Raw genomic sequence first — 20,802 nt, forward strand, 5'->3', positions numbered from 1 at the left:
CGCCACGGGGGGCTCCAATAAATTGGTTACCTTCTGCTATAAACATATGAAAATAGGGCACAAAGCCTTGATTAAATGATACACACCAAATTGACCAAGGCTTAACCCTTATTATCCAGTCCTTGCCCTTAGCAAAACTATAAGTTACTATCTCTAATGGGGGGGGGGTCATGTTCGACTTCATATGTACTCTTGGTGCGTCTGAATTTACATGATGCTTTGTTGAAACACCACCTCTAGCACGTATATCTTCAGAGGGGGGAAATGTTGTGTTGAGCGGGAACTGCACAATATACAAAAGGCACGGACTCAGCCCACTTCATAGAAAAAATCAGCAATCTCAAGCTAAATACAAACGACAAACTGATCAGCTTCGATGTGGTATCTCTATTTACCATGGTCCCGGTAGCAGACACCATGGCACTCATCAACCAGAGGTTCCCAGAAGACATCACGGCTCTGTTTCACCATTGCCTCACCACCAGTTACTTTCAGTGGGACAATGAATTCTACGAACAGAAAGATGGAGTAGCTATGGGGAGCCCTCTCAGCCCGGTCATAGCTAATTCCTACATGGAACACTTTGAAGAACAAGCCCTGGAGACAGCAACCAAAAAGCCCACGATATGGTTCAAAGATGTGGATGACACTTTCGCTGTTCAGAGCCATGGAGAAGAAGACTTCAACAGGTTCCTGGACCATCTTAACAGCATCCACCCAAACATCCAGTTCACCATGGAAAAAGAAAAGGAAGGAAGACTGCCTTTTCTAGATGTCCTAGTCATCCGCAAACCAGATCAACAATTGGGTCACACCATCTACAGAAAGCCCACACACACAGATAGATATCTAGATAGAAACTCCAACCATCACCCAAGTCAACAAAGAAGCACCATCAAAGCCTTGGCAGACCGTGCAAAAAGAATCTGCGAAGCCCACCTCCTCCAAGATGAACTGAACCCCCTCAACTGGGCTCTCCAGGCCAAGGGAGACCCCACCTCAGACATCAGGAGAGCTGCAAGACAACCGAGAAGAAGCCACGAGAGTAAAGATGAAGATCCATCCAGAGGAAAAGTGTTCCTGCCATACATCAAGGGAACCACTGACCACAGAGGGAAGCTGATGAAGAAACACAACATACAAACCATCTACAAACCTACCAAGAAAATCCAACAAATGCTACATTCAGCCAAGGACAAGAGGGATCCTCTCACCTCTGCAGGAGTCTACCATTGTATACCATGCAGCTGTGGACAAGTCTACATAGGGACCACCAAACGCAGCTTTGCCCAGACACGCATCAAGGAACATGAAAGGCACTGCAGACTACTTCAACCAGAGAAGTCAGCCATAGCAGAGCACCTGATGAACCAGCCTGGACACAGCAGATTATTTGAGAACACAGAAATGCTGGACCACACCAACAACCACCATGTCAGACTACACAGAGAAGCCATTGAAATCCACAAGCATGTGGACAATTTCAACAGAAAGGAAGAGACCATGAAAATGAACAAAATCTGGCTACCAATATTAAAAAACTCTAAAATTATAACAGCTAAACAACAGAGAGGAAAAAACCAGGCACAGATTAACACCTCCCAGCAACAGATTTTCCCAGGCTCAGGCAGGCCTTCAAATGCTAATGAAGGTGATCAGCTAAACATTCACACCTAACTGCAGCAGGAAAGAGCTCCTTGCTCCACCTTAGCCATTCCACAGATATATAAACCCATTTTTCCTAATTCCAACAGACCTCACTACCTCTGAGGATGCTTGCCATAGATGCAGGCGAAACGTCAGGAGAAATGCCTCTAGAACATGGCTCTATAGCCCGAAAAAACCCACAAGAACCCAGTGATTCCAGCCATGAAAGCCTTCGACAATACAAAAGGCATGTTGTTCAAAGGCACTCCAGCATATATTGTGCGCCTTCGACACCAGGCAATGAGCTAATCTCCATTTTGGGTCTTCCTCCTGGCTGGGAATCACGCCATTCCAACCTGTGTTCGGCAAACGCCTGCCACAGCGAAGGTTATCAAAGATAACACAGCGAAGGCAATTATGCTGTTTCATGCTTCAAAGACATTAAAAAGCTTCCAGTAATAGCCTGGCTGTTATGTTTTGTGGCATCTTATTGTTTTCGATTGTTTTCCGTTTGTTTTTGGGATTTGCTTCTCCTCTCTGCTTCTCGTGTTTTCTCTTTTCTACTTTTCAGGGAGAAGTTTTCGAAGGTTTCTGAATGTCCCTGAGGCAGAGATGTGACATCGGACCAACGGAGTGTAAATCTCGCATGCGTTGTTTGACAGTGGCTGTGCACCCTTGCGTTTGATGGTGAAATTGTACAATATTGTGGGTGTGAAATAAGAATGAAAGATTCAGCTGTATAGTGAGCCTGAGATATTGACAAGCTGGAATGTGTCCAGAAGAGGGCGACTAAAATGATCAAGGGTCCGGAGAACAAGCCCTATGAGGAGCGGCTTAGGGAACTGGGCATGTTTAGCCTGAAGAAGAGAAGGCTGAGAGGAGATATGATAGCCATGTATAAATATGTGAGAGGAAGCCACAGGGAGGAGGGAGCAAGCTTGTTTTCTGCTTCCTTGGAGACTAGGACGCGGAACAATGGCTTCAAACTACAAGAGAGGAGATTCCATCTGAACATTAGGAAGAACTTCCTGACTGTGAGAGCCGTTCAGCAGTGGAACTCTCTGCCCCGGAGTGTGGTGGAGGCTCCTTCTTTGGAAGCTTTTAAGCAGAGGCTGGATGGCCATCTGTCAGGGGTGATTTGAATGCAATATTCCTGCTTCTTGGCAGAATGGGGTTGGACTGGATGGCCCATGAGGTGTCTTCCAACTCTTTGATTCTATGATTCTATGATCAACTCCATCTTGACAACAGCTGCATTGTTTGATGAGCTTTTTCATTTGTGTTTTGCTAGAAATACTGTATGTACATTATGTTCACAATTTGTGTGGTGTATGAACTGTGTGTACTATGTGTGTGGCATGTGTTCTGTGTGATGTTCGTATTCTGTGTGACAACCTGACAGCTCCTTTGCTGAGGGACTTCAGTCAGCCATCACAGCAACCTGAACGCCTTCTTTTCCCTACAAAGCTCTGCTTGGTAAGGGTCACTCGCGGAAGCCGGACGCAGTTGGTACCGGTTACATGTTGGGTGCATGGCAGCGTGGTGCACATGCACAGGCATGTTTAGCCTGAAGAAGAGAAGACTGAGAGGAGATATGATAGCCATGTATAAATATGTGAGAGGAAGCCACAGGGAGGAGGAGGGAGCAAGCTTGTTTTCTGCTTCCCTGGAGACTAGGACGCACTGCAACAATGGCTTCAAACTACAAGAGAGGAGATTCCATCTGAACATGAGGAAGAACTTCCTGACTGTGAGAGCCGTTCAGCAGTGGAACTCTCTGCCCCGGAGTGTGGTGGAGGCTCCTTCTTTGGAAGCTTTGAAACAGAGGCTGCATGGCCATCTGTCAGGGGTGATTTGAATGCAATATTCCTGCTTCTTGGCAGGAAGGGGGTTGGACTGGATGGCCCATGAGGTCTCTTCCAACTCTTTGATTCTATGATTCTATGATTCTACGAAGGCTTGCACCTGTGAATCCATTTTTTTCATGTCAGGAGTGACTTGAGAAACTGAAAATATGCAATAAAGATTATTTTTCAAAAAGAGGAGGAGGAGGAGGAGGAGCAGAAATTCGAACAACTGCAAGTCCCAAATGTAAAGATCTATTTTCCCCAAACCTCACTTGCGTTCAAATTTGGGCATATTGAGCGTTCATGCCAAGTTTGGTCCAGATCCATCATTGTTTGCGTCCACAGTGCTCCCTGCGTGTAGGTGAACTACAACTGTTCTGGAACAGCTGTTCCAGGAGCCCCAATTTTGTTTGCTTTGCATTGAATGTTTGTTTGCAGTCCTAAGTTTCAGGGACTCTGTTATGCCAGCTCCACTGGCTGCCGATCCAATTCCGAGCACAATTCAAGGTGCTGGTTTTGACCTATAAAATCCTATACGGTTCCGGCCCAGTGTACTTGTCCAAACGGATCTCCCTCTACACACCACCTCGGAGTTTAAGATCCTCTGGGGGGGCCCTGCTCTCGACCCCGCCTTTATCGCAAGTGAGACTGGCGGGGACGAGGAGCAGGGCCTTCTCAGCGGTGGCCCCTCGCCTGTGGAACTCACTCCCCGGGGAGATTAGAACAGCGCCCTCCCTTCTCTCATTCAGGAAACAGCTGAAAACTTGGATGTGGGACCAGGCTTTCGGAAACTCTGGCAGCTAAAAAGAAGGACCATAATGAAGGGCAAATATTGTAGGAACCTATTTTAACCTATTGGACCTATGGAACGCGAAACACTGACCATGAGATTGCTTACTGTTGTGCTATGGTGCTATATATTAATGTTTTTAATCTGTTAATTATTAATTACTGTTTTTATATTTGTATGTATTTGTATAAGGGCATCGAATTGTGCCGTCTGTGTAAGCCGCCCTGAGTCCCCCCTCGGGGGTGAGAAGGGCGGGGTATAAGTAGCAGAAATAAATAAATAAATAAAATAGGTGGCTTCGTTTGGCTGCAATCATAGGGCAAGCCACCTGTCAATTATAGTTAGGTTCCCTGGTCCCGCCCCCTTTGGGTTTCTGGAGGGAACAGGAGCCTTTTTGCGTCAGTGCACACAGAGCAGCTTTCCATAGGTAAAGGTAAAGGTAGTCCCCTGACATTAAGTCCAATCATGTCTGACTCTGGGGTGTGGTGCTCATCTCCATTTCTAAGCCAAAGAGCCAGCGTTGTCCGTAGACACCTCCAAGGTCATGTGGCTGGCATGACTGCATGGAGCGCCATTACCTTCCCGCCGGAGCGGTACCTATTGATCTACCCACATTTGCATGTTTTCGAACTGCTAGGTTGGCAGAAGCTAGGGCTGACAGCGGAAGCTCACGCTGCTCCCCGGAATCGATCCTGTGACCTTTCGATCAACAAGCTCAGTAGCTCAGTGCTTTAACCCACTGCACCACCATACAGGACACAAAACCAAGAGCTCCTGTAGAAAGCTTTGTCTTCTACGGCTTGGCCGGGGAGATACCCAGCCTACAGCTTGGCCGGGGAGAAAAGGTCCCACAGCTTGGCTGAGGATTTTACAACCTGACAGCTCCTTTGCTGAGGGACTTCAGTCAGCCATCACAGCAACCTGAACTCCTTCTTTTCCCCTGGAAGTCTACAAAGCTCGGCTTGGTAAGGGTCGCTCGCGGAAGCCGGACGCAGTTGGTACCGGGTGCAGGGGCTCCACGCCAAGAGAGGCAAGTACAGACTGCCCAGATTAGAAGTTAAGCATTTCCCCATTCGTTAGTATTCAGTGATGAAGATAGTGCCTGTTCTCAGTGAACAAGATTGCAAGAGCCAATAGACTGTTAAGAAAGCTTGAAAGTCCCTGTTTGTTTTCATCAATAAAGAACTTTGTTGGACTTACTTTAAGCCTCTACAGAACTTTGTTTAAGGAAATCCAAAGGCCTTTAATCTGAGGCAGCCCAGGCATCCCGTTGGGCCCACAGAATGTATGTCCTGTCTACAGTCTGATGCACAGGCCCAGCGTGCGACAGCACAACAACTCCAAAGCCTCAAGGTCAATGCCTACCAAACCCTTCCATTATGTATTGTTGCTTATGGGAGTTCTGTGTGCCAAGTTTGGTTCAATTGCATCATTGGTGGAGTTCAGAATGCTCTTTGTTTGTAGGTGAAATACCAGCAACTACAACTCCCAAATGACAAATTCTATCCCACTACGACCCCAGCAGTATTCAGATTTGGGCATATCGGTTATTTGTGTTACACCAATTACTTTGAAAAATAGGATCCATGTTAGTGTGATTTATCTCAAATCAAGCTACACTTTGTGCAAGTTATAAACGTTCTAATAGTATCATCTGCACTTGAAGAAGACCGGCTTTCCACTTCTGTAGGGAGTAAGTTTCTCTGCTGGCTGGAGGGGGCTGGACCCAATTCCCTTTGGGGGTCTCTGGCATCTCATTCCCTGGAGCTATTTCTTTCTTTCTTTCTTTTTGCATAGATTTTTATTAGGTTTTATGTTTCATTACAGTCCATCCGTGACAGGGGGTGCTGGGAAAGGTATAGGTAAGAGGGGATGGGAAAAGGGGCAGATGGGAGGGAGGGGGAGAGCCTGGGCATGAAAAAGGTGTAGAAAGAAAAGAGGAAAAAGAAGAAGAAAAAAAAAGGGGGGGGGGGCAAAACAGCAACAACCCTCCACCCTCCACCCTCGTGCCCTTAAATCTTCGATTTCAATCCGTGGTGTGACTTCCCAAGGTATTCCAAGAAATTTTTGTATTCAATAAAGGTATATCATCCTTCATCCTATATGCTGCCATTCAGGGCCGTAGCCAGAAAAATATTTCGGGGAGGGTTCACAATTTGGGGGGGGGGGGTTGAAAATTTGGGGGAGGGGGTTGAAACCTGCCTCCTAGCTCACGCTGAAGCAAAGAGCACAGCAGGGGGCAGAGCAGCCTTCAATAGCCTGCAGCTCCGCCCCTGTCAACCACCTCCACCAAGTCTGGCCTTCTTAATGAGAGCATTCAACACACACACACCCAACTTGGTTGCTTCACTACATCGGCTATTGCTGCAAGTAATGACAGTGTGAATAAATTGTCAATATTTGCTTACAGTTCTGGAGGGACTCTTAATTTTTTGCATCTCATAGACTTAGCATGGGATTTGGTTAACCAATTAAAATTCATGAGTAAACCAAGTTTTTTTTAAAAAAATCTGAAACATTTCAGGGAGGGGTTTGAACCCCTAAAACCACCCCCTCGCTACAGGCCTGCTGCCATTTCTTCTTCCGTCTCATTCCTTGTTTAGATGCCAGTCAAATCGATTACCATTGGTATTTCTCTTGTTTTTATGTAGTCCTTAAAGGCTGTCCAGTCAGTTCTTTTAGTTGTTCCATTAATTCTCTGGGATAAATCATCCATTTGAATGATGTTGAAAGCTTTTAGGATCCAGTCTTCCTGAGTTGGGGTTTCTTTTTGTTTCCATCTCCTAGCGAGTACCAGTCTTGCCGCTGTACTTAGCAGAAAAAGGATTTTTTCTTGGTTTCTATTCATTTTAGTTTCTTTTGGTATCCCTAGTAGATATGTTTCCGGGACTTTGGGGAAATTTATCTTTAATATTTTTTGTGTGGCCTGATGTATCTTTTTCCAGTACTTTTTGATCTTCCCGCAGGTCCACCATTGATGGTAAAATGTGCCTACCTCCTTTCCACATTTCCAGCATCTGTCTGATATGCTTCTGTTGAACTTCGCTATTTTCTCTGGTGTGTAATACCAGCGAAAAAACATCTTGTACCAGTTTTCTTTAAGATCACTGGCTATGGTGTATTTGATTTTAGTAGTCCATATTTCCTCCCATTGGCTCATCAGGATACTGTGACCTATGTCTTTAGCCCATTTCACTTGGCATTCTTTAACCTGTTCTTCTTCCATATTCCACAGTAATAATTGTTTATATAATATTTTTATTAATTTTTTCTTTTTCTCCATAATGATGTCCCATGTCCCTTTTTCCTGGTTGAAGCCTAAATTTTCATCTTCCCTAAATATTCCCTGGAGCTACTTAAACAGGCTGGATGGCCGTCTTCTGGGAGGGCTTTCCCTGGTCTTCCTTCCTAGCCGAAAGGGCTTGGGCTGGGTGGCCTTACTGTGATCACATGGGTGTCCTACTGCTCTTTCCCTAGACACAAAGTCCTCAGTCATTCCAGAAACAGGGACATTTCAGAGCCAATCCCCCACATATAGACCCCAGAGTATCAGAAGCACATTGGCTACCTCTCACTTAATGGTCCAATAACCACAGAAACCTTAAAGTCTTTAGAATGATAGAATAACTTTATTGTCTCTGTACATTGTACAATAAAAGGAAATGCTCTTGTCAACAGACGTCACAAAAACGACATACCCATCCCTCCACACTTCGAGCACCAACCACCATTTCAGAAGGAAGGTCTGTTTCTGTGCACGGGTTGCTCCCATTTTGACACAACAACACACAACATCAGTTCTTAATAGCAAAATACTCAGTTTATTTCTTTGTTTTCAGTCTCTTCCTTTTCAGCTGCTCTTAAATTTCTTCGAATTTATTTATTTATTTATTTCGAGGTTTTATATACTGACCCTCTCACCTTCAAAGAGGGATTCGGACCGGTTCACAACATGTGTTAACATACAAAAAATATACAATAACAACACAATGCCACTTCATTACACGATTAAAATATCAGCACCATACACATTAAAACATTATCATCCCAGTTAAAAGAGCCAAATCGTCCGACACCATCACAATCCCATTCATCATCCTCCTTTCATGTGGGCAAAGAATTAAATCAGTTGTCAAATGCCGCGTTCCACAACCAGGTCTTTGTTAGTTTCCTGAACGTCATGAGGGAGGGGGCAGTTCTGATCTCTAATGGGAGGGAGTTCCAAAGTCGAGGGGCCACCATCGAGAAGGCCCTGTCCCTCGTCCCCACCAGCCATGCTTGTGCAGGCGGAGGGACCGAGAGCAGGGCCCCTCCAGACGATCTTAGTGGTCTTGATGGTTCGTAGGGGAGAATACGTTCAGAGAGGTAAACAGGGCTGGAGTCGTTTAGGGCTTTATAGGTTAACACCAGCAGAAGAAGAATCTATAACTTGAATTCTGCAAGTAGGCAGCTGAAGAGTGGCAGGATGATGCTGTGGAAAAGGGAAGGGGAATGGAGAGGAGAAGGGGGGGAACCGGAAGGGGAAGGGGAGGGGGAAGGGGAAGGGAAGGGGAAGGGTGGGGAAAGGAGGGACAGGAGAAACAGAAGGAAAGAAAGAAAGGGAGGAAGGAAGGAAGGGAGGAAGAAAAGGCAAAAAGAAAAATAGAAATCAGAGGATACAGGAACACCCTTGAGGTGTTCCTTCAGGTTTGGAAAAAGATGATAGTCGGAGGGAGTTAGATCTGGTGAATAAGGTGGGTGGTCAACCAGCTGGAAGCCTCGCTCCACCAATTTTGCCATGGTCACTTGGGCAGTATGACCACTTCCTTCACAATCTTTTCCAGAATCTTGCCCGGTATCGACGTGAAGCCTTTGTCATTAAACTAAACACACACACTCTCTCAGCTGCAAACTGTCATGAGTATAACTGGACAGAGGCAGTTTTTTCCTCAAGCTCTGGTTGCACCAGGGTGCTGAGTTCTTTAAAAAGGAGAACTAGAACATCTTTCCCTCTATTAATATTTCAGAAGACTTCTTTTTGACCTGCACATTTCACTTTGCCATGCATATATTTCCTCTTTTCTCTGCCAAAAGGGGAGGAAATTGCAGGCTCCATCAGTGTCTGCTTGATCTGTTCTAACCTGCCGGAATAAATTTAAATATGCAGAGTAGTGACGGAAAGAATATATGTGTGTGTGTATACATACTAGCTGTCCCCTGCCACGCCTTGCTGTGGCTCAGTCTGTATATGTGTGATTTGTGTGTGTATATACATGTTTTTAGTGTGTTAGGTAAAGGTAAAGGTAGTCCCCTGACATTAAGCCCAGGCATGTCTGACTCTGAGGTGTGGTGCTCATCTCCATTTCTAAGCCGAAGAGCCAGCGTTGTCTGTAGACACCTCCAAGGTCATGTGGCCGGCATGACTGCATGGAGCGCCGTTACCTTCCCGCCGGAGCGGTACCTATTGATCTACTCACATTTGCATGTTTTCGAACTGCTAGGTTGGAAGAAGCTAGGGCTGACAGCGGAAGCTCACGCCGCTCCCCGGAATCGAACCTGCGACCTTTCGATCAACAAGCTCAGCAGCTCAGTGCTTTAACCCACTGCGCCACCGGGGGCTCCCTTATATGTGTGTATATGTGTATATATGTGTGTTTGTGTGTGTGTATATATATATGTGTGTATATATGTGTGTATATATTTCTGTGTTTATATGTGTGTGTGTATGTGTATATATGTGTGTATATATTTCTGTGTTTATATGTATATATGTATATTGTGTACATGTGTGTGCTTGTCTATATGCATATTTGTGTGTATATATGTGTGTATGTATGTGTGCATTTGTATATGTCTATGAGTATATGTGTATATGTATATATGGTGTATTTTTGGGGTTTTTAGGGGTGATGAACACTCATTGGACTGTTAGGTGTATTGTGTCAAAATTTCATGTCAATGGTTTCCGAGTTATGTTTCTCCCACAAATGAATGAATGAATACACACACACACACACACACACACACACACACACTTTCAGACAGATAAACTGGGTCGGAACCATTTAGGGCATTGGTTCTCGACTTGTGGGTCCCCAGGTGTTTTGGCCTACAACTCCCAGAAATCCCAGCCAGTTTACCAGCTGTTAGGATTTTTGGGAGTTGAAGGCCAAAACATCTGGGGACCCACAGGTTGAGAACCAATGATTTAGGGCTTTCTAGGCTAAAGGCAGCACTTTGAATTGTGCTCAGTAGCAAACTGGGAGCCAGTGGAGCTGGTGTAACAGAAGAGTTGTATGCGCCCTGTACTCCGCTCCAGTTAGAAATCTGGCTGCCACCTGTTGGATTACTTGAAGCTTCCAAACAGTCTTCAAAGGCAACCCCACATAGAGCATGTTGCAGTAGTCTATTCTTGATGTAATCAGAGTGTGGACCACCATGACAAAGGGATTCCCTGTATCTTCCTACAACAGGCAAGGTAAACAGCAGCTGCCTCCAGAATCCCTTACTGAACAGCAAAATAAAATAAAAATAAATAAAAATTGGGGAAGCTGTCAGGATTGCTTCACCAGCATGTCAAACCCTAAAATAGAGGCTAAACTGGACACTAAAATAGAAACCACAAAGAAAGTGGAAGCCCATGAAAGGAACAAAATAATCCCTGGGCGCATCTTGCATAGTGCATTGAAATGGTCTCTAAAACTGTTAATGTTTTCCAACACATACAAGGTGTACCTGGCCCATTTGATTCATTTTATAGGTGCACGTTGTTGGTTTTGGATAAAACATTTATAGAAACCTCTTGAACCGCTCCTCTTTTCCGTGGCATATAAACCTAGCGCTATTCATCCCATTGTGCCTTATGTGCTGGTATTTGGTGCCGGAGATGTGTTTCTTGGAGGAAAAGAACACATGTTGGCCATTGCAGTTGGGAAAACCAAAGGCGCCAATGAGTCTTGGATGGGTAGGTTGGCCAGAAAGGAGCCCTCACGCCCAATCTGGGTTGTTTTGGGATTTCTGCAGGAATGTCCTCTAGTAATTCTGCACTAGAGGAATGAGTTCAATTTCTTCCTCGAAAACCCCAATCAAAGAATACATATCTTAAGTGTGGGTACATTCTGGAATCTGGTGATAGAGGGAAATGTGGGATTTGCCTCTGGCCTCCAGACCCCTGACTTCCTTTTCTTTCCAGCTGGCTTTGTTCCTGTTCTGATGGGATTTGAAGGGATCTGAGAAATGGCACAGTTTGGAAAGAAACGGGAACAAAGCGTGTGCTTGAAAGTCGCTTTCAGGTTCTTTCCCCCTGCGGTGTCTGCCCAGGACGGCTTTCCTGCCAATGGTCAGAAGAGGTTGACTTCAATTGCCTCTCTTTTCTGGCGTGTTATCTGTGCAGTTGTGAGCAGACTTTGCTTTGGGTACCTGTGTGCATTCATAGAATCATAGAATCATAGAATCAAAGAGTTGGAAGAGACCTCATGGGCCATCCAGTCCAACCCCATTCTGCCAAGAAGCAGGAATATTGCATTCAAATCACCCCTGACAAATGGCCATCCAGCCTCTGCTTAAAAGCTTCCAAAGAAGGAGCCTCCGCCACGCTCCGGGGCAGAGAGTTCCACTGCTGAACAGCTCTCACAGTCACGAAGTTCTTCCTAATGTTCAGATGGAATCTCCTCTCTTGTAGTTTGAAGCCATTGTTCCATTGCGTCCTAGTCTCCAAGGAAGCAGAAAACAAGCTTGCTCCCTCCTCCTCCCTGTGGCTTCCTCTCACATCTTTATACATGGCTATCATATCTCCTCTCAGCCTTCTCTTCTTCAGGCTAAACATGCCCAGTTCCCTAAGCCGCTCCTCATAGGGCTTGTTCTCCAGACCCTTGATCATTTTAGTCGCCCTCCTCTGGACACATTCCAGATTGTCAATATCTCTCTTCAATTGTGGTGCTCAGAATTGGACACAATATTCCAGATGTGGTCTAACCAAAGCAGAATAGAGGGGTAGCATTACTTCCTTAGATCTAGACACTAGGCTCCTATTGATGCATCCTAAATAGACTACTGCAACACACTCTACGTGGGGTTGCCCAAAACAAGCTTGCTCCCTCCTCCCTGTGGCTTCCTCTCACATATTTATACGTGGCTATCATATCTCCTCTCAGCCTTATCTTCTTCAGGCTAAATATGCCCAGTTCCCTAGAGTCATTCCACCACACCGGTTAATAAGCTTACCCTCCCCGCAATATTGAGCTTGCTTTCTTCTTTAAGAGAGGTAGCTCACCTTTAAAGAAATACAATAGCAATGCTTCTACACAGCATGAAACTCTGCAGTCGGTGTGATGCACTTCTAGACTTTGCAGCTGTAGTGTCACGGAACCAAAGAATCATAGAATCATAGAGCTGGGAGGGACCCCCAATGGCCATGCAGTCCAACCCCTTCTGCCAGGGGTTGGACACAATTCAAGCCCTCCCAACAGACACCCATTCAGCCTCTGCTTGAAAACCTCCATCAAAGGAGGCTCCATCCTTCTCCTAGGCAACAGCTGATTCTACTTAATCGCCAGGAAATATTTCCTATTCTTTATGTGGAGTCTCTACTCCTGTATTTTGAATCTATAGCTCCAAAGGCAGATACATAACCGAACTATTGCTGGTGATAAACTGCCACAGAAGCAGGTGTTATGGCTCAGTGTGATGAGAGTGATGGGATTCAGATTCCTGGCTGTTTTTCTGTGTCTCAGCCCGAGGCTCTCACAGACAGGGGAGATTCAAGCAAGCAGTTCTCACAGGAAAGGAATGCCAGTGAGGGAGTGAGCACCCAGGTGTCTTCCCACACGGATAGCGAAGGCCTTGATCTGTAGATGAGAGGCCAGGTCGGGGAAAGGCCATGGGACCACTGTGAGAGCAGGATGTTTTCATGATTAGGCTTTGCACAAAGGAAGCGAAACTGTCAGTTCAACGTAGCTTATTAGCCTGAAAGCTTCATGGAATAACCTTAGCCTGGAAAGCAGTACGCTTGGGACTTCTTGCATTGGGATTCTTGGGGCAAATGTTTCCTTGCTTGTACCTGGGACTCTGGTTTGAACTTTGCCAATAGAATTATGTCTCCTGCTTTTACCTGAAGATCTTTGGAACTGTATCCTGTATTTAACCTTCATCTTTGGAACTTTGCGATGCTTATTCTTTGTTTTGACTTGGATTTTTCCCTCAATAAACTATAAAACTACAGCTCTTGTGTGGTGGTGTTTGGAAGCAAGGTGAAGCCTACTCTGAGTTGCAACAGTAGGATCTAAACAAGGAGAAAAGCTGTTGGAAATAGCAACCTTCTACAAGCCTCCTACACTAGTTATTTGTTAAGTATATAATTGAGATTGCTTACTATATTTTATGTATGTATTGGCATGCAGTTTTCCCCTTTATGTTTTTTGAGGTTTTGGGAGGGAATGCAGACCATGTGACCACATCTGGGACTATTCGGACTGAGACTCCATTTTAGAAGTTAGTACAGTTGAACATAGTATAGCAGTCAGTAGGCATGGATAGAGCCGTGTCGGTTTACTTGTTACTGGTAATAATTTTGTTAAAGTTAACTTTTTGAAGCAATTTTGAAGCATTTAAAAAACCCAAAAGTCCCTTTGCCCTTCTGAAGCTTTCTCCCCTCCCAGCCAATCAGGGGAGAAGGTCTGGGGAGGGAAGAGGTTTCGGCACTGGCCGCCATTACTGTATATAAAGGGGAGCTGGGCTGTCGCGCTTGGGGGCTATAACTCTTAATGAGAGAGGCATGGACGTGGCATCTTTCCCCAGGGGATTGCTTCTTGCCCTCCTATAGGAAACTGGAACTCCCAAAGACTAAAACACAACAGATAACTTGAAATGGTATTTATTGTTCACAATGAGTTATCTTTCTCAGGCATAAGCTTGATGTTTCAACAGGGATAAAGGAAATATATTTTACAATTTCTGAAGTCCAAGAAGTTTGCAGATGAGAAGCTTTTCCTGTTTCTTCTTTCCTCAATGGCTGTGAATATCTGAATAAACACAACCCCAGTCCAATGGCCTATGTTGAAGGGACAAGACCTTCCTCTGGTGCCAAAAGAACTGGTTTGAAGGCGCTTGGTGTGGTTGGTCTGAACATGAAGCATAAGTCTCAAGGGTAAAAAAATCTCAGAATTGGTGCTGAGAGGTAATTTAATCAGGGTCTTTTAGAGTCAAGTCTCTTACTCACGTTCATCTGATAGAAACTCTGATGGCAGAATGAAAAGGGAAGCACTTTCCTCCTCCAGGAAGAGGTGGAGCCAAACAATACTGATTGACAGCTATAAGTAACCAATCAATCCAACTATACATAAGCAGGGTAAAAAGGCAGGATTAAGCATGATGCAACAATTTAAATCTTGCAACGAACAGTTCTACACATAGATGACGCCACTCGTGCCGTCACACCCAGTTTTCTGTGTGCCCAGGAGGGAGTCTCGCATTTGGTATCAGCCAAATGTGTTCCAAATGTGAAACACATCTCACCACGCTAAAACAGTAGATGTGGCTCTTAATGAAACATGCCACATTTTCATGAGGTGTCTGCGTTCTACACCACTGGAGAAATTACACTGTTTAGCCAGTATTGCACCACCTGACATCCGCCGGGAAGTAGCAGCCAATAGTGAAAGGACCAAGGCAGAGACCTCTCCAGCTCATCCCCTGTTTAGGTATCAGCCAGCACGTCAACGACTTAAATCAAGAAATAGTTTTCTTAGATCTACAGAGACACTCACTGGAACACCTCAGCAAGCGAGAGTCCAAAAGTGGCAGGCTCAAGCACAGAACCATTGCTGGTGATAAACTGCCACAGAAGCAGGATCTAAACAAGGAGAAAAGGTGTTGGAAATGGCAACATTCTACAAGCCTCCTACACTAATTTGTTAAATATATAATTGGGATTGCATACTATATTTTATGCATGTATTGGTATGCAGTTTTCCTCTTAACTCTATGTTTTTTGAGGTTTTGGGAGGGAATGCAGACCCTGTGACCAGATCTGGGACTATTCAGACTGAGACTCCATTTTAGAAGTTAGTACAGTTGAACATAGTATAGCAGTCAGTAGGCATGTATAGAGCCATGTCAGTTTACTCGTTACTGGTAATAATTTTGTTAAAGTTAAGTTTTTGAAGTGATTTCGAAGCATTTTAAAAACCCAGAAGCCCCTTTGCCCTTGTGACTAGTTTGGACTAGTTTCCTTGTCGAAGGGCTTCCTGAAATCCAGGTACGCTCCATCCACGGCATTCCCCGCATCTACCCAGCTTGTAACTCTATCGAAAAAAGAGATCAGATGAGTCTGGCATGACTTGTTTTTGATAAATCCATGTTGACTATTAGCGATGACCACATTTGTTTCTAAGTGTTTGCAGACCACTTCCTTAACAATCTTTTCCAGAATCTTGCCTGGTATTGACGTGAGGCTGACCGGACATTGGTAATTCTTTGGATCATTCTTTTTGAAGATTGGGACCACATTGGTCCTCCTCCAATCTGCTGGAACTTCTTCCGTTCTCCAAGAATGCTCAAAGATGATTGTCAATGGTTCGGAAAGAGTGTGAGTGTGAGAGCCGTTCAGCAGTGGAACTCTCTGCCCCATAGGGAGTGTGGTGCAGGCTGCTTCTTTGGAAGCTTTTAAACAGAGGCTGGATGGCCATCTGTCAGGGATGATTTGAATGCAATATTCCTGCTTCTTGGCAGAATGGGGTTGGACTGGATGAAGGCCCATGAGGTCTCTTCCAACTCTAGGATTCTAGGATTCTGTCATCTCTCTCATCTGTGAAGATAATATTGAATTCTGCTCCTGTCTTCTGGAGTATTGGCTCTCCCCATCTGCAAACATGACGATCCTGCCTTCGAACCCTTCATCTAAGTCGTTAATGGAGACCCTGACCAGGACCGGGCCCAGAACAGAACCCTGCTTGCAGCACTTTGCTTGGCACTTCTTTCCAGGATGAAGAGGAAGCCTTGGGGAGAATCACCCTCTGGGTTCGTTCGCTTAACCAATTGCAGATCCACCTGACCTTAGTTTTGTCTCGCCCACATTGGACCAGTTTCCTTGGCAGGACGTTATGGGGGAATTTGTCGAAGGAAGGCCTTCCTGAAGGTACGCTCCTTCCACAGCATTCCCTGCATCTAAAAGGTAAAGATAAAGGTTTTTCCTTGACATTAAGTCTAGTCATGTCCGACTCTGGGACTCTGGTGCTCATCTCCATTTCTAAGCTGAAGAGCCGGTGTTGTCCGTAAACACCTCTAAGGTCATGTGGCCACTGACATGACTGCATGAGCGCTGTTACCTTCCCACCGGAGTGGTACCTATTGATCTACCCACATTTCATAGAATCATAGAATCATAGAATCAAAGAGTTGGAAGAGACCTCCTGGGCCATCCAGTCCAACCCCATTCTGCCAAGAAGCAGGAATATTGCATTCAAATCACCCCTGACAGATGGCCATCCAGCCTCTGCTTAAAAGCTTCCAAAGAAGGAGCCTCCACCACACTCCGTGGCAGAGAGTTCCACTGCTGAACGGCTCTCACAGTCAGGAAGTTCTTCCTCATGTTCAGATGGAATCTCCTCTCTTGTAGTTTGAAGCCATTGTTCCATTGCGTCCTAGTCTCCAAGGAAGCAGAAAACAAGCTTGCTCCCTCCTCCCTGTGGCTTCCCCTCACATATTTATACATGGCCCTCATCATATCTCCTCTCAGCCTTCTCTTCTTCAGGCTAAACATGCCCAGTTCCCTAAGCTGCTCCTCACAGGGCTTGTTCTCCAGACCCTTGATCATTTTAGTCGCCCTCCTCTGGACACATTCCAGCTTGTCAATATCTCTCTTGAATTGTGGTGCCCAGAATTGGACACAATATTCCAGGTGTGGTCTAACCAAAGCAGAATAGAGCATGGGGAGCATGACTTCCTTAGATCTAGACCAGGGGTCAGGAACCTTCGGCCCTCCAGGTGTGGTGGACTTCAACTCCCACAATTCCTTGAGGTTCGGCATTCACCCCAAAGGCTTACCTTGGCCTCAAGGAATTGTGGGAGTTGAAGTCCACCACACCTGGAGGGCCGAAGGTTCCCCATGCCTGATCTAGACACTAGGCTCCTATTGATGCAGGCCAAAATCCCATTGGCTTTTTTTGCCGCCACATCACATTGTTGGCTCATGTTTGCATGTTTTCGAACTGCTAGGTTGGCAGAAACTGGGGCTAACCGCGGGAGCTCACGTCACTCCCCAGATTCAAACATGCAACCTTTCGGTCAACAAGTTTAGCAGCTCGGCGATTTAATCGACTGCATCTACCCAACTTGTAACCCTAAGGCTTTTCTCACCAGCCATCTCTCCTTCTCTTCACCCTTTCTCGGCATGTAAGGGAACAGATGCCTCCCTTCTCGGCTGCCCACAGAGGAGGGAATGGGGTCTTCCCATTTTGGAGGGCAGGAAGCCGAGTGGACCAAAGCGAAGGCGTGATATATGAGGAAGCGCCTCTGAGGAGGGAGCCAACCTTAAATTACTTTCTGCAGATGCACCGGCGAGAGATGCGGCCTCCACGCTCCCCTGTTATCACTTGTATTTTAATGTAAAAGATTGTGGGCGACCTTCCCCTTCACACTCCAAAGAGATTGGCTGGGCAGAAGGGACTTCTTTCTGAAGCAAGTGGAAACAGGGCTTTACAAAATGTATTCCAGTAAATAAAGAAAGCGGCTCAGATTCAATCTGTCCACCCACCGGCGCATGAGAAGGAAACACGATCAGGCTGCGATCGGCAACATGCTTGGAAAGACAAACCGTGGCTCGCCTCAAGCCAGAATACAGATAGGTAAACGGTAAAGGTTTCCGCTGACATTAAGTCCAGTCGTATCCGACTCTGAGGGGTGGTGCTCATCTCCATTTCTAAGCTGAATCATAGAATCATAGAATCAAAGAGTTGGAAGAGACCTCATGGGCCATCCAGTCCAACCCCATTCTGCCAAGAAGCAGGAATATTGCATTCAAATCACCCCTGACAGATGGCCATCCAGCCTCTGCTTAAAAGCTTCCAAAGAAGGAGCCTCCACCACACTCCGGGGCAGAGAGTTCCACTGCTGAACGGCTCTCACAGTCAGGAAGTTCTTCCTCCTGTTCAGATGGAATCTCCTCTCTTGTAGTTTGAAGCCATTGTTCCATTGCGTCCTAGTCTCCAAGGAAGCAGAAAACAAGCTTGCTCCCTCTTCCCTGTGGCTTCCTCTCACATATTTATACATGGCTATCATGTCTCCTCTCAGCCTTCTCCTCTTCAGGCTAAACATGCCCAGCTCCTTAAGCCGCTCCTCATAGGGCTTGTTCTCCAGACCCTTGATCTGCTTCCTCCTCCCTGTGGCTTCCTCTCACATATTTATACATGGCTATCATATCTCCTCTCAGCCTTCTCTTCTTCAGGCTAAACATGCCCAGTTCCCTAAGCCGCTCCTCATAGGGCTTGTTCTCCAGACCCTTGATCATTTTAGTCGCCCTCCTCTGGACACATTCCAGCTTGTCAATATCTCTCTTGAATTGTGGTGCCCAGAATTGGACACAATATTCCAGATGTGGTCTAACCAAAGCGGAATAGAGGGGTAGCATTACTTCCTTAGATCTAGACACTATGCTCCTATTGATGCATCCCAAATAGACTACTGCAACGCACTCTACGTGGGGTTGCCCTTGAAGACGGTTCGGAAACTTCAACTGGTTCAGCAAGCGGCTGCCAGGCTGCTCACTGGAGCGACATACAGGGAGCACACCACCCCCCTGCTATGTCAGCTCCACTGGCTGCCGGTGCAGTTCCGAGCCCAATTCAAGGTGCTGGTTTTGACCTACAAAACCCTGTACGGTTCCGGTCCAGCATATCTGTCCGAACGTATCTCCCTGTACATCCCACCCCGGAATTTGAGATCATCTGGGGGGGCCCTGCTCTCGACCACACCGCTTTCCCAAGTGAGGCTGGTGAGGACGAGGAGCAGGGCCTTCTCAGTGGTGGCCCCTCACTTGTGGAACTCACTCCCGGGGGAAATTAGGGCATCAACATCCCTCCTTTCCTTCAGGAGGAAGGTAAAGACATGGTTGTGGGACCAGGCCTTTGGGTAATCTGCTAACTAGATAAGGACAACCAGACGAATAGGACTGACAGGACTGACAATTGTGGAATTGGAATATGAACTATGAGATAGCGAACGTTGACCGGCAATAAGGAGTAATTGGTTTGTATTGGTCTGTATGGATTTTTATTGGTCTTATCGGTTTTATCGGTTTATAGATGTAATGTATAATTGTGGTCTGATTGTTAATTTATGCTATTTTGTTCTATTACTGTTTTATTTTGTTTTATTACTGTTGTATGATACGGGCATCAAATTGTGCCTTGTTTTTGTAAGCCGCCCTGAGTCCCCTTTGGGGTGAGAAGGGCGGGGTAGAAGTAAACCAAATAAAATAAATAATAATAATAATGAAGAGCTGGCATTGCCCATAGCACTTCCAAGGTCATGTGGCCAGCATGACTGCAAGGAGCACCATTATCTTCCTGCCGGAACGGTACCTATTGATCTACTCACATTTGCATGTTTTTGAACTGCTAGGTTGGCAGAAACTGGGGCTGACAGCGGAAGCTCACGTTGCTTCTTGGATTCAAACCGGCACCACTGGGCACAGATAGATGGTACATCTGCACTGCAGAATTAATGTCATTTGAGACTACTTTAACAGTCACTGCTTTTATTTATTTGTCGTGTCAGAGCAACCAGTCCATTATATTACATTTCTAACAGAACAAAGCAAACAAACAGAAAAATACACAACTTGTGAGTTTGGTAGTTGGTTAAATGTCCTTTGACCAGTATCTGGCCCCTTGGAGTGCCTCTGGTGTTGCTGCAAGAAGGTCCCCTCTTGTGCATGTGGCAGGGATCAGGTTGCATTGCAGTAGGTGCTCTGTAGTTTGCTCTTCTCCACACTCACATGTCGAGGATTCCACTTTGTGGCCCCATTTCTGAAGATTGGCTCTGCATCTCGTGGTGCCAGAGCGCAGTCTGTTCAGCGCGTTCCAAGTCGCCCAGTCTTCTGTGTGCCCAGGGGGGAGTCTCTCATTTGGTATCAGCCATTGGTTGAGGTTCTGGGTTTGAGCCTGCCACTTTTGGACTCTTGCTTGCTGAGAGAGTCCAGCAAGTGTCTCTGTAGATCTTAGAAAACTATGTCTAGATTTAAGTAGTTGACATGCTGGCTGATACCCAAACAGGGGATGAGCTGGAGATGTCTCTGCCTTGGTCCTTTCACTATTGGCTGCTACTTCCCGGCGGGTGTCAGGTGGTGCAATACCAGCTAAGCAGTGTAATTTCTCCAGTGGTGTAGGGCGCAGACACCCCGTGATAATGCGGCATGTCTCATTAAGAGCCACATCCACTGTTTTAGCGTGGTGAGATGTGTTCCACACTGGGTGTGCGTACTCAGCAGCAGAGTAGCACAGCGCTAGGGCAGATGTCTTCACTGTGTCTGGTTGTGATCTCCAG

The 20,802-nt window shown here is 45.9% G+C and overlaps 1 protein-coding gene across 1 annotated transcript; it reads left to right on the plus strand.

Annotated features, from left to right (window-relative positions):
• Window positions 1-362: 362 nt before the first annotated feature.
• On the plus strand, window positions 363-1,164 carry LOC137095964 (uncharacterized; the record flags this gene model as incomplete). Its single annotated transcript, XM_067463232.1, has 1 exon — window positions 363-1,164. A coding segment is annotated over exon 1 (768 nt), but the record flags the coding sequence as incomplete, so codon positions are not given.
• Window positions 1,165-20,802: the final 19,638 nt, after the last annotated feature.

This window comes from Anolis sagrei, chromosome 1 (assembly GCF_037176765.1).
Source record: "Anolis sagrei isolate rAnoSag1 chromosome 1, rAnoSag1.mat, whole genome shotgun sequence".
Taxonomy (NCBI): domain Eukaryota; kingdom Metazoa; phylum Chordata; class Lepidosauria; order Squamata; family Dactyloidae; genus Anolis; species Anolis sagrei.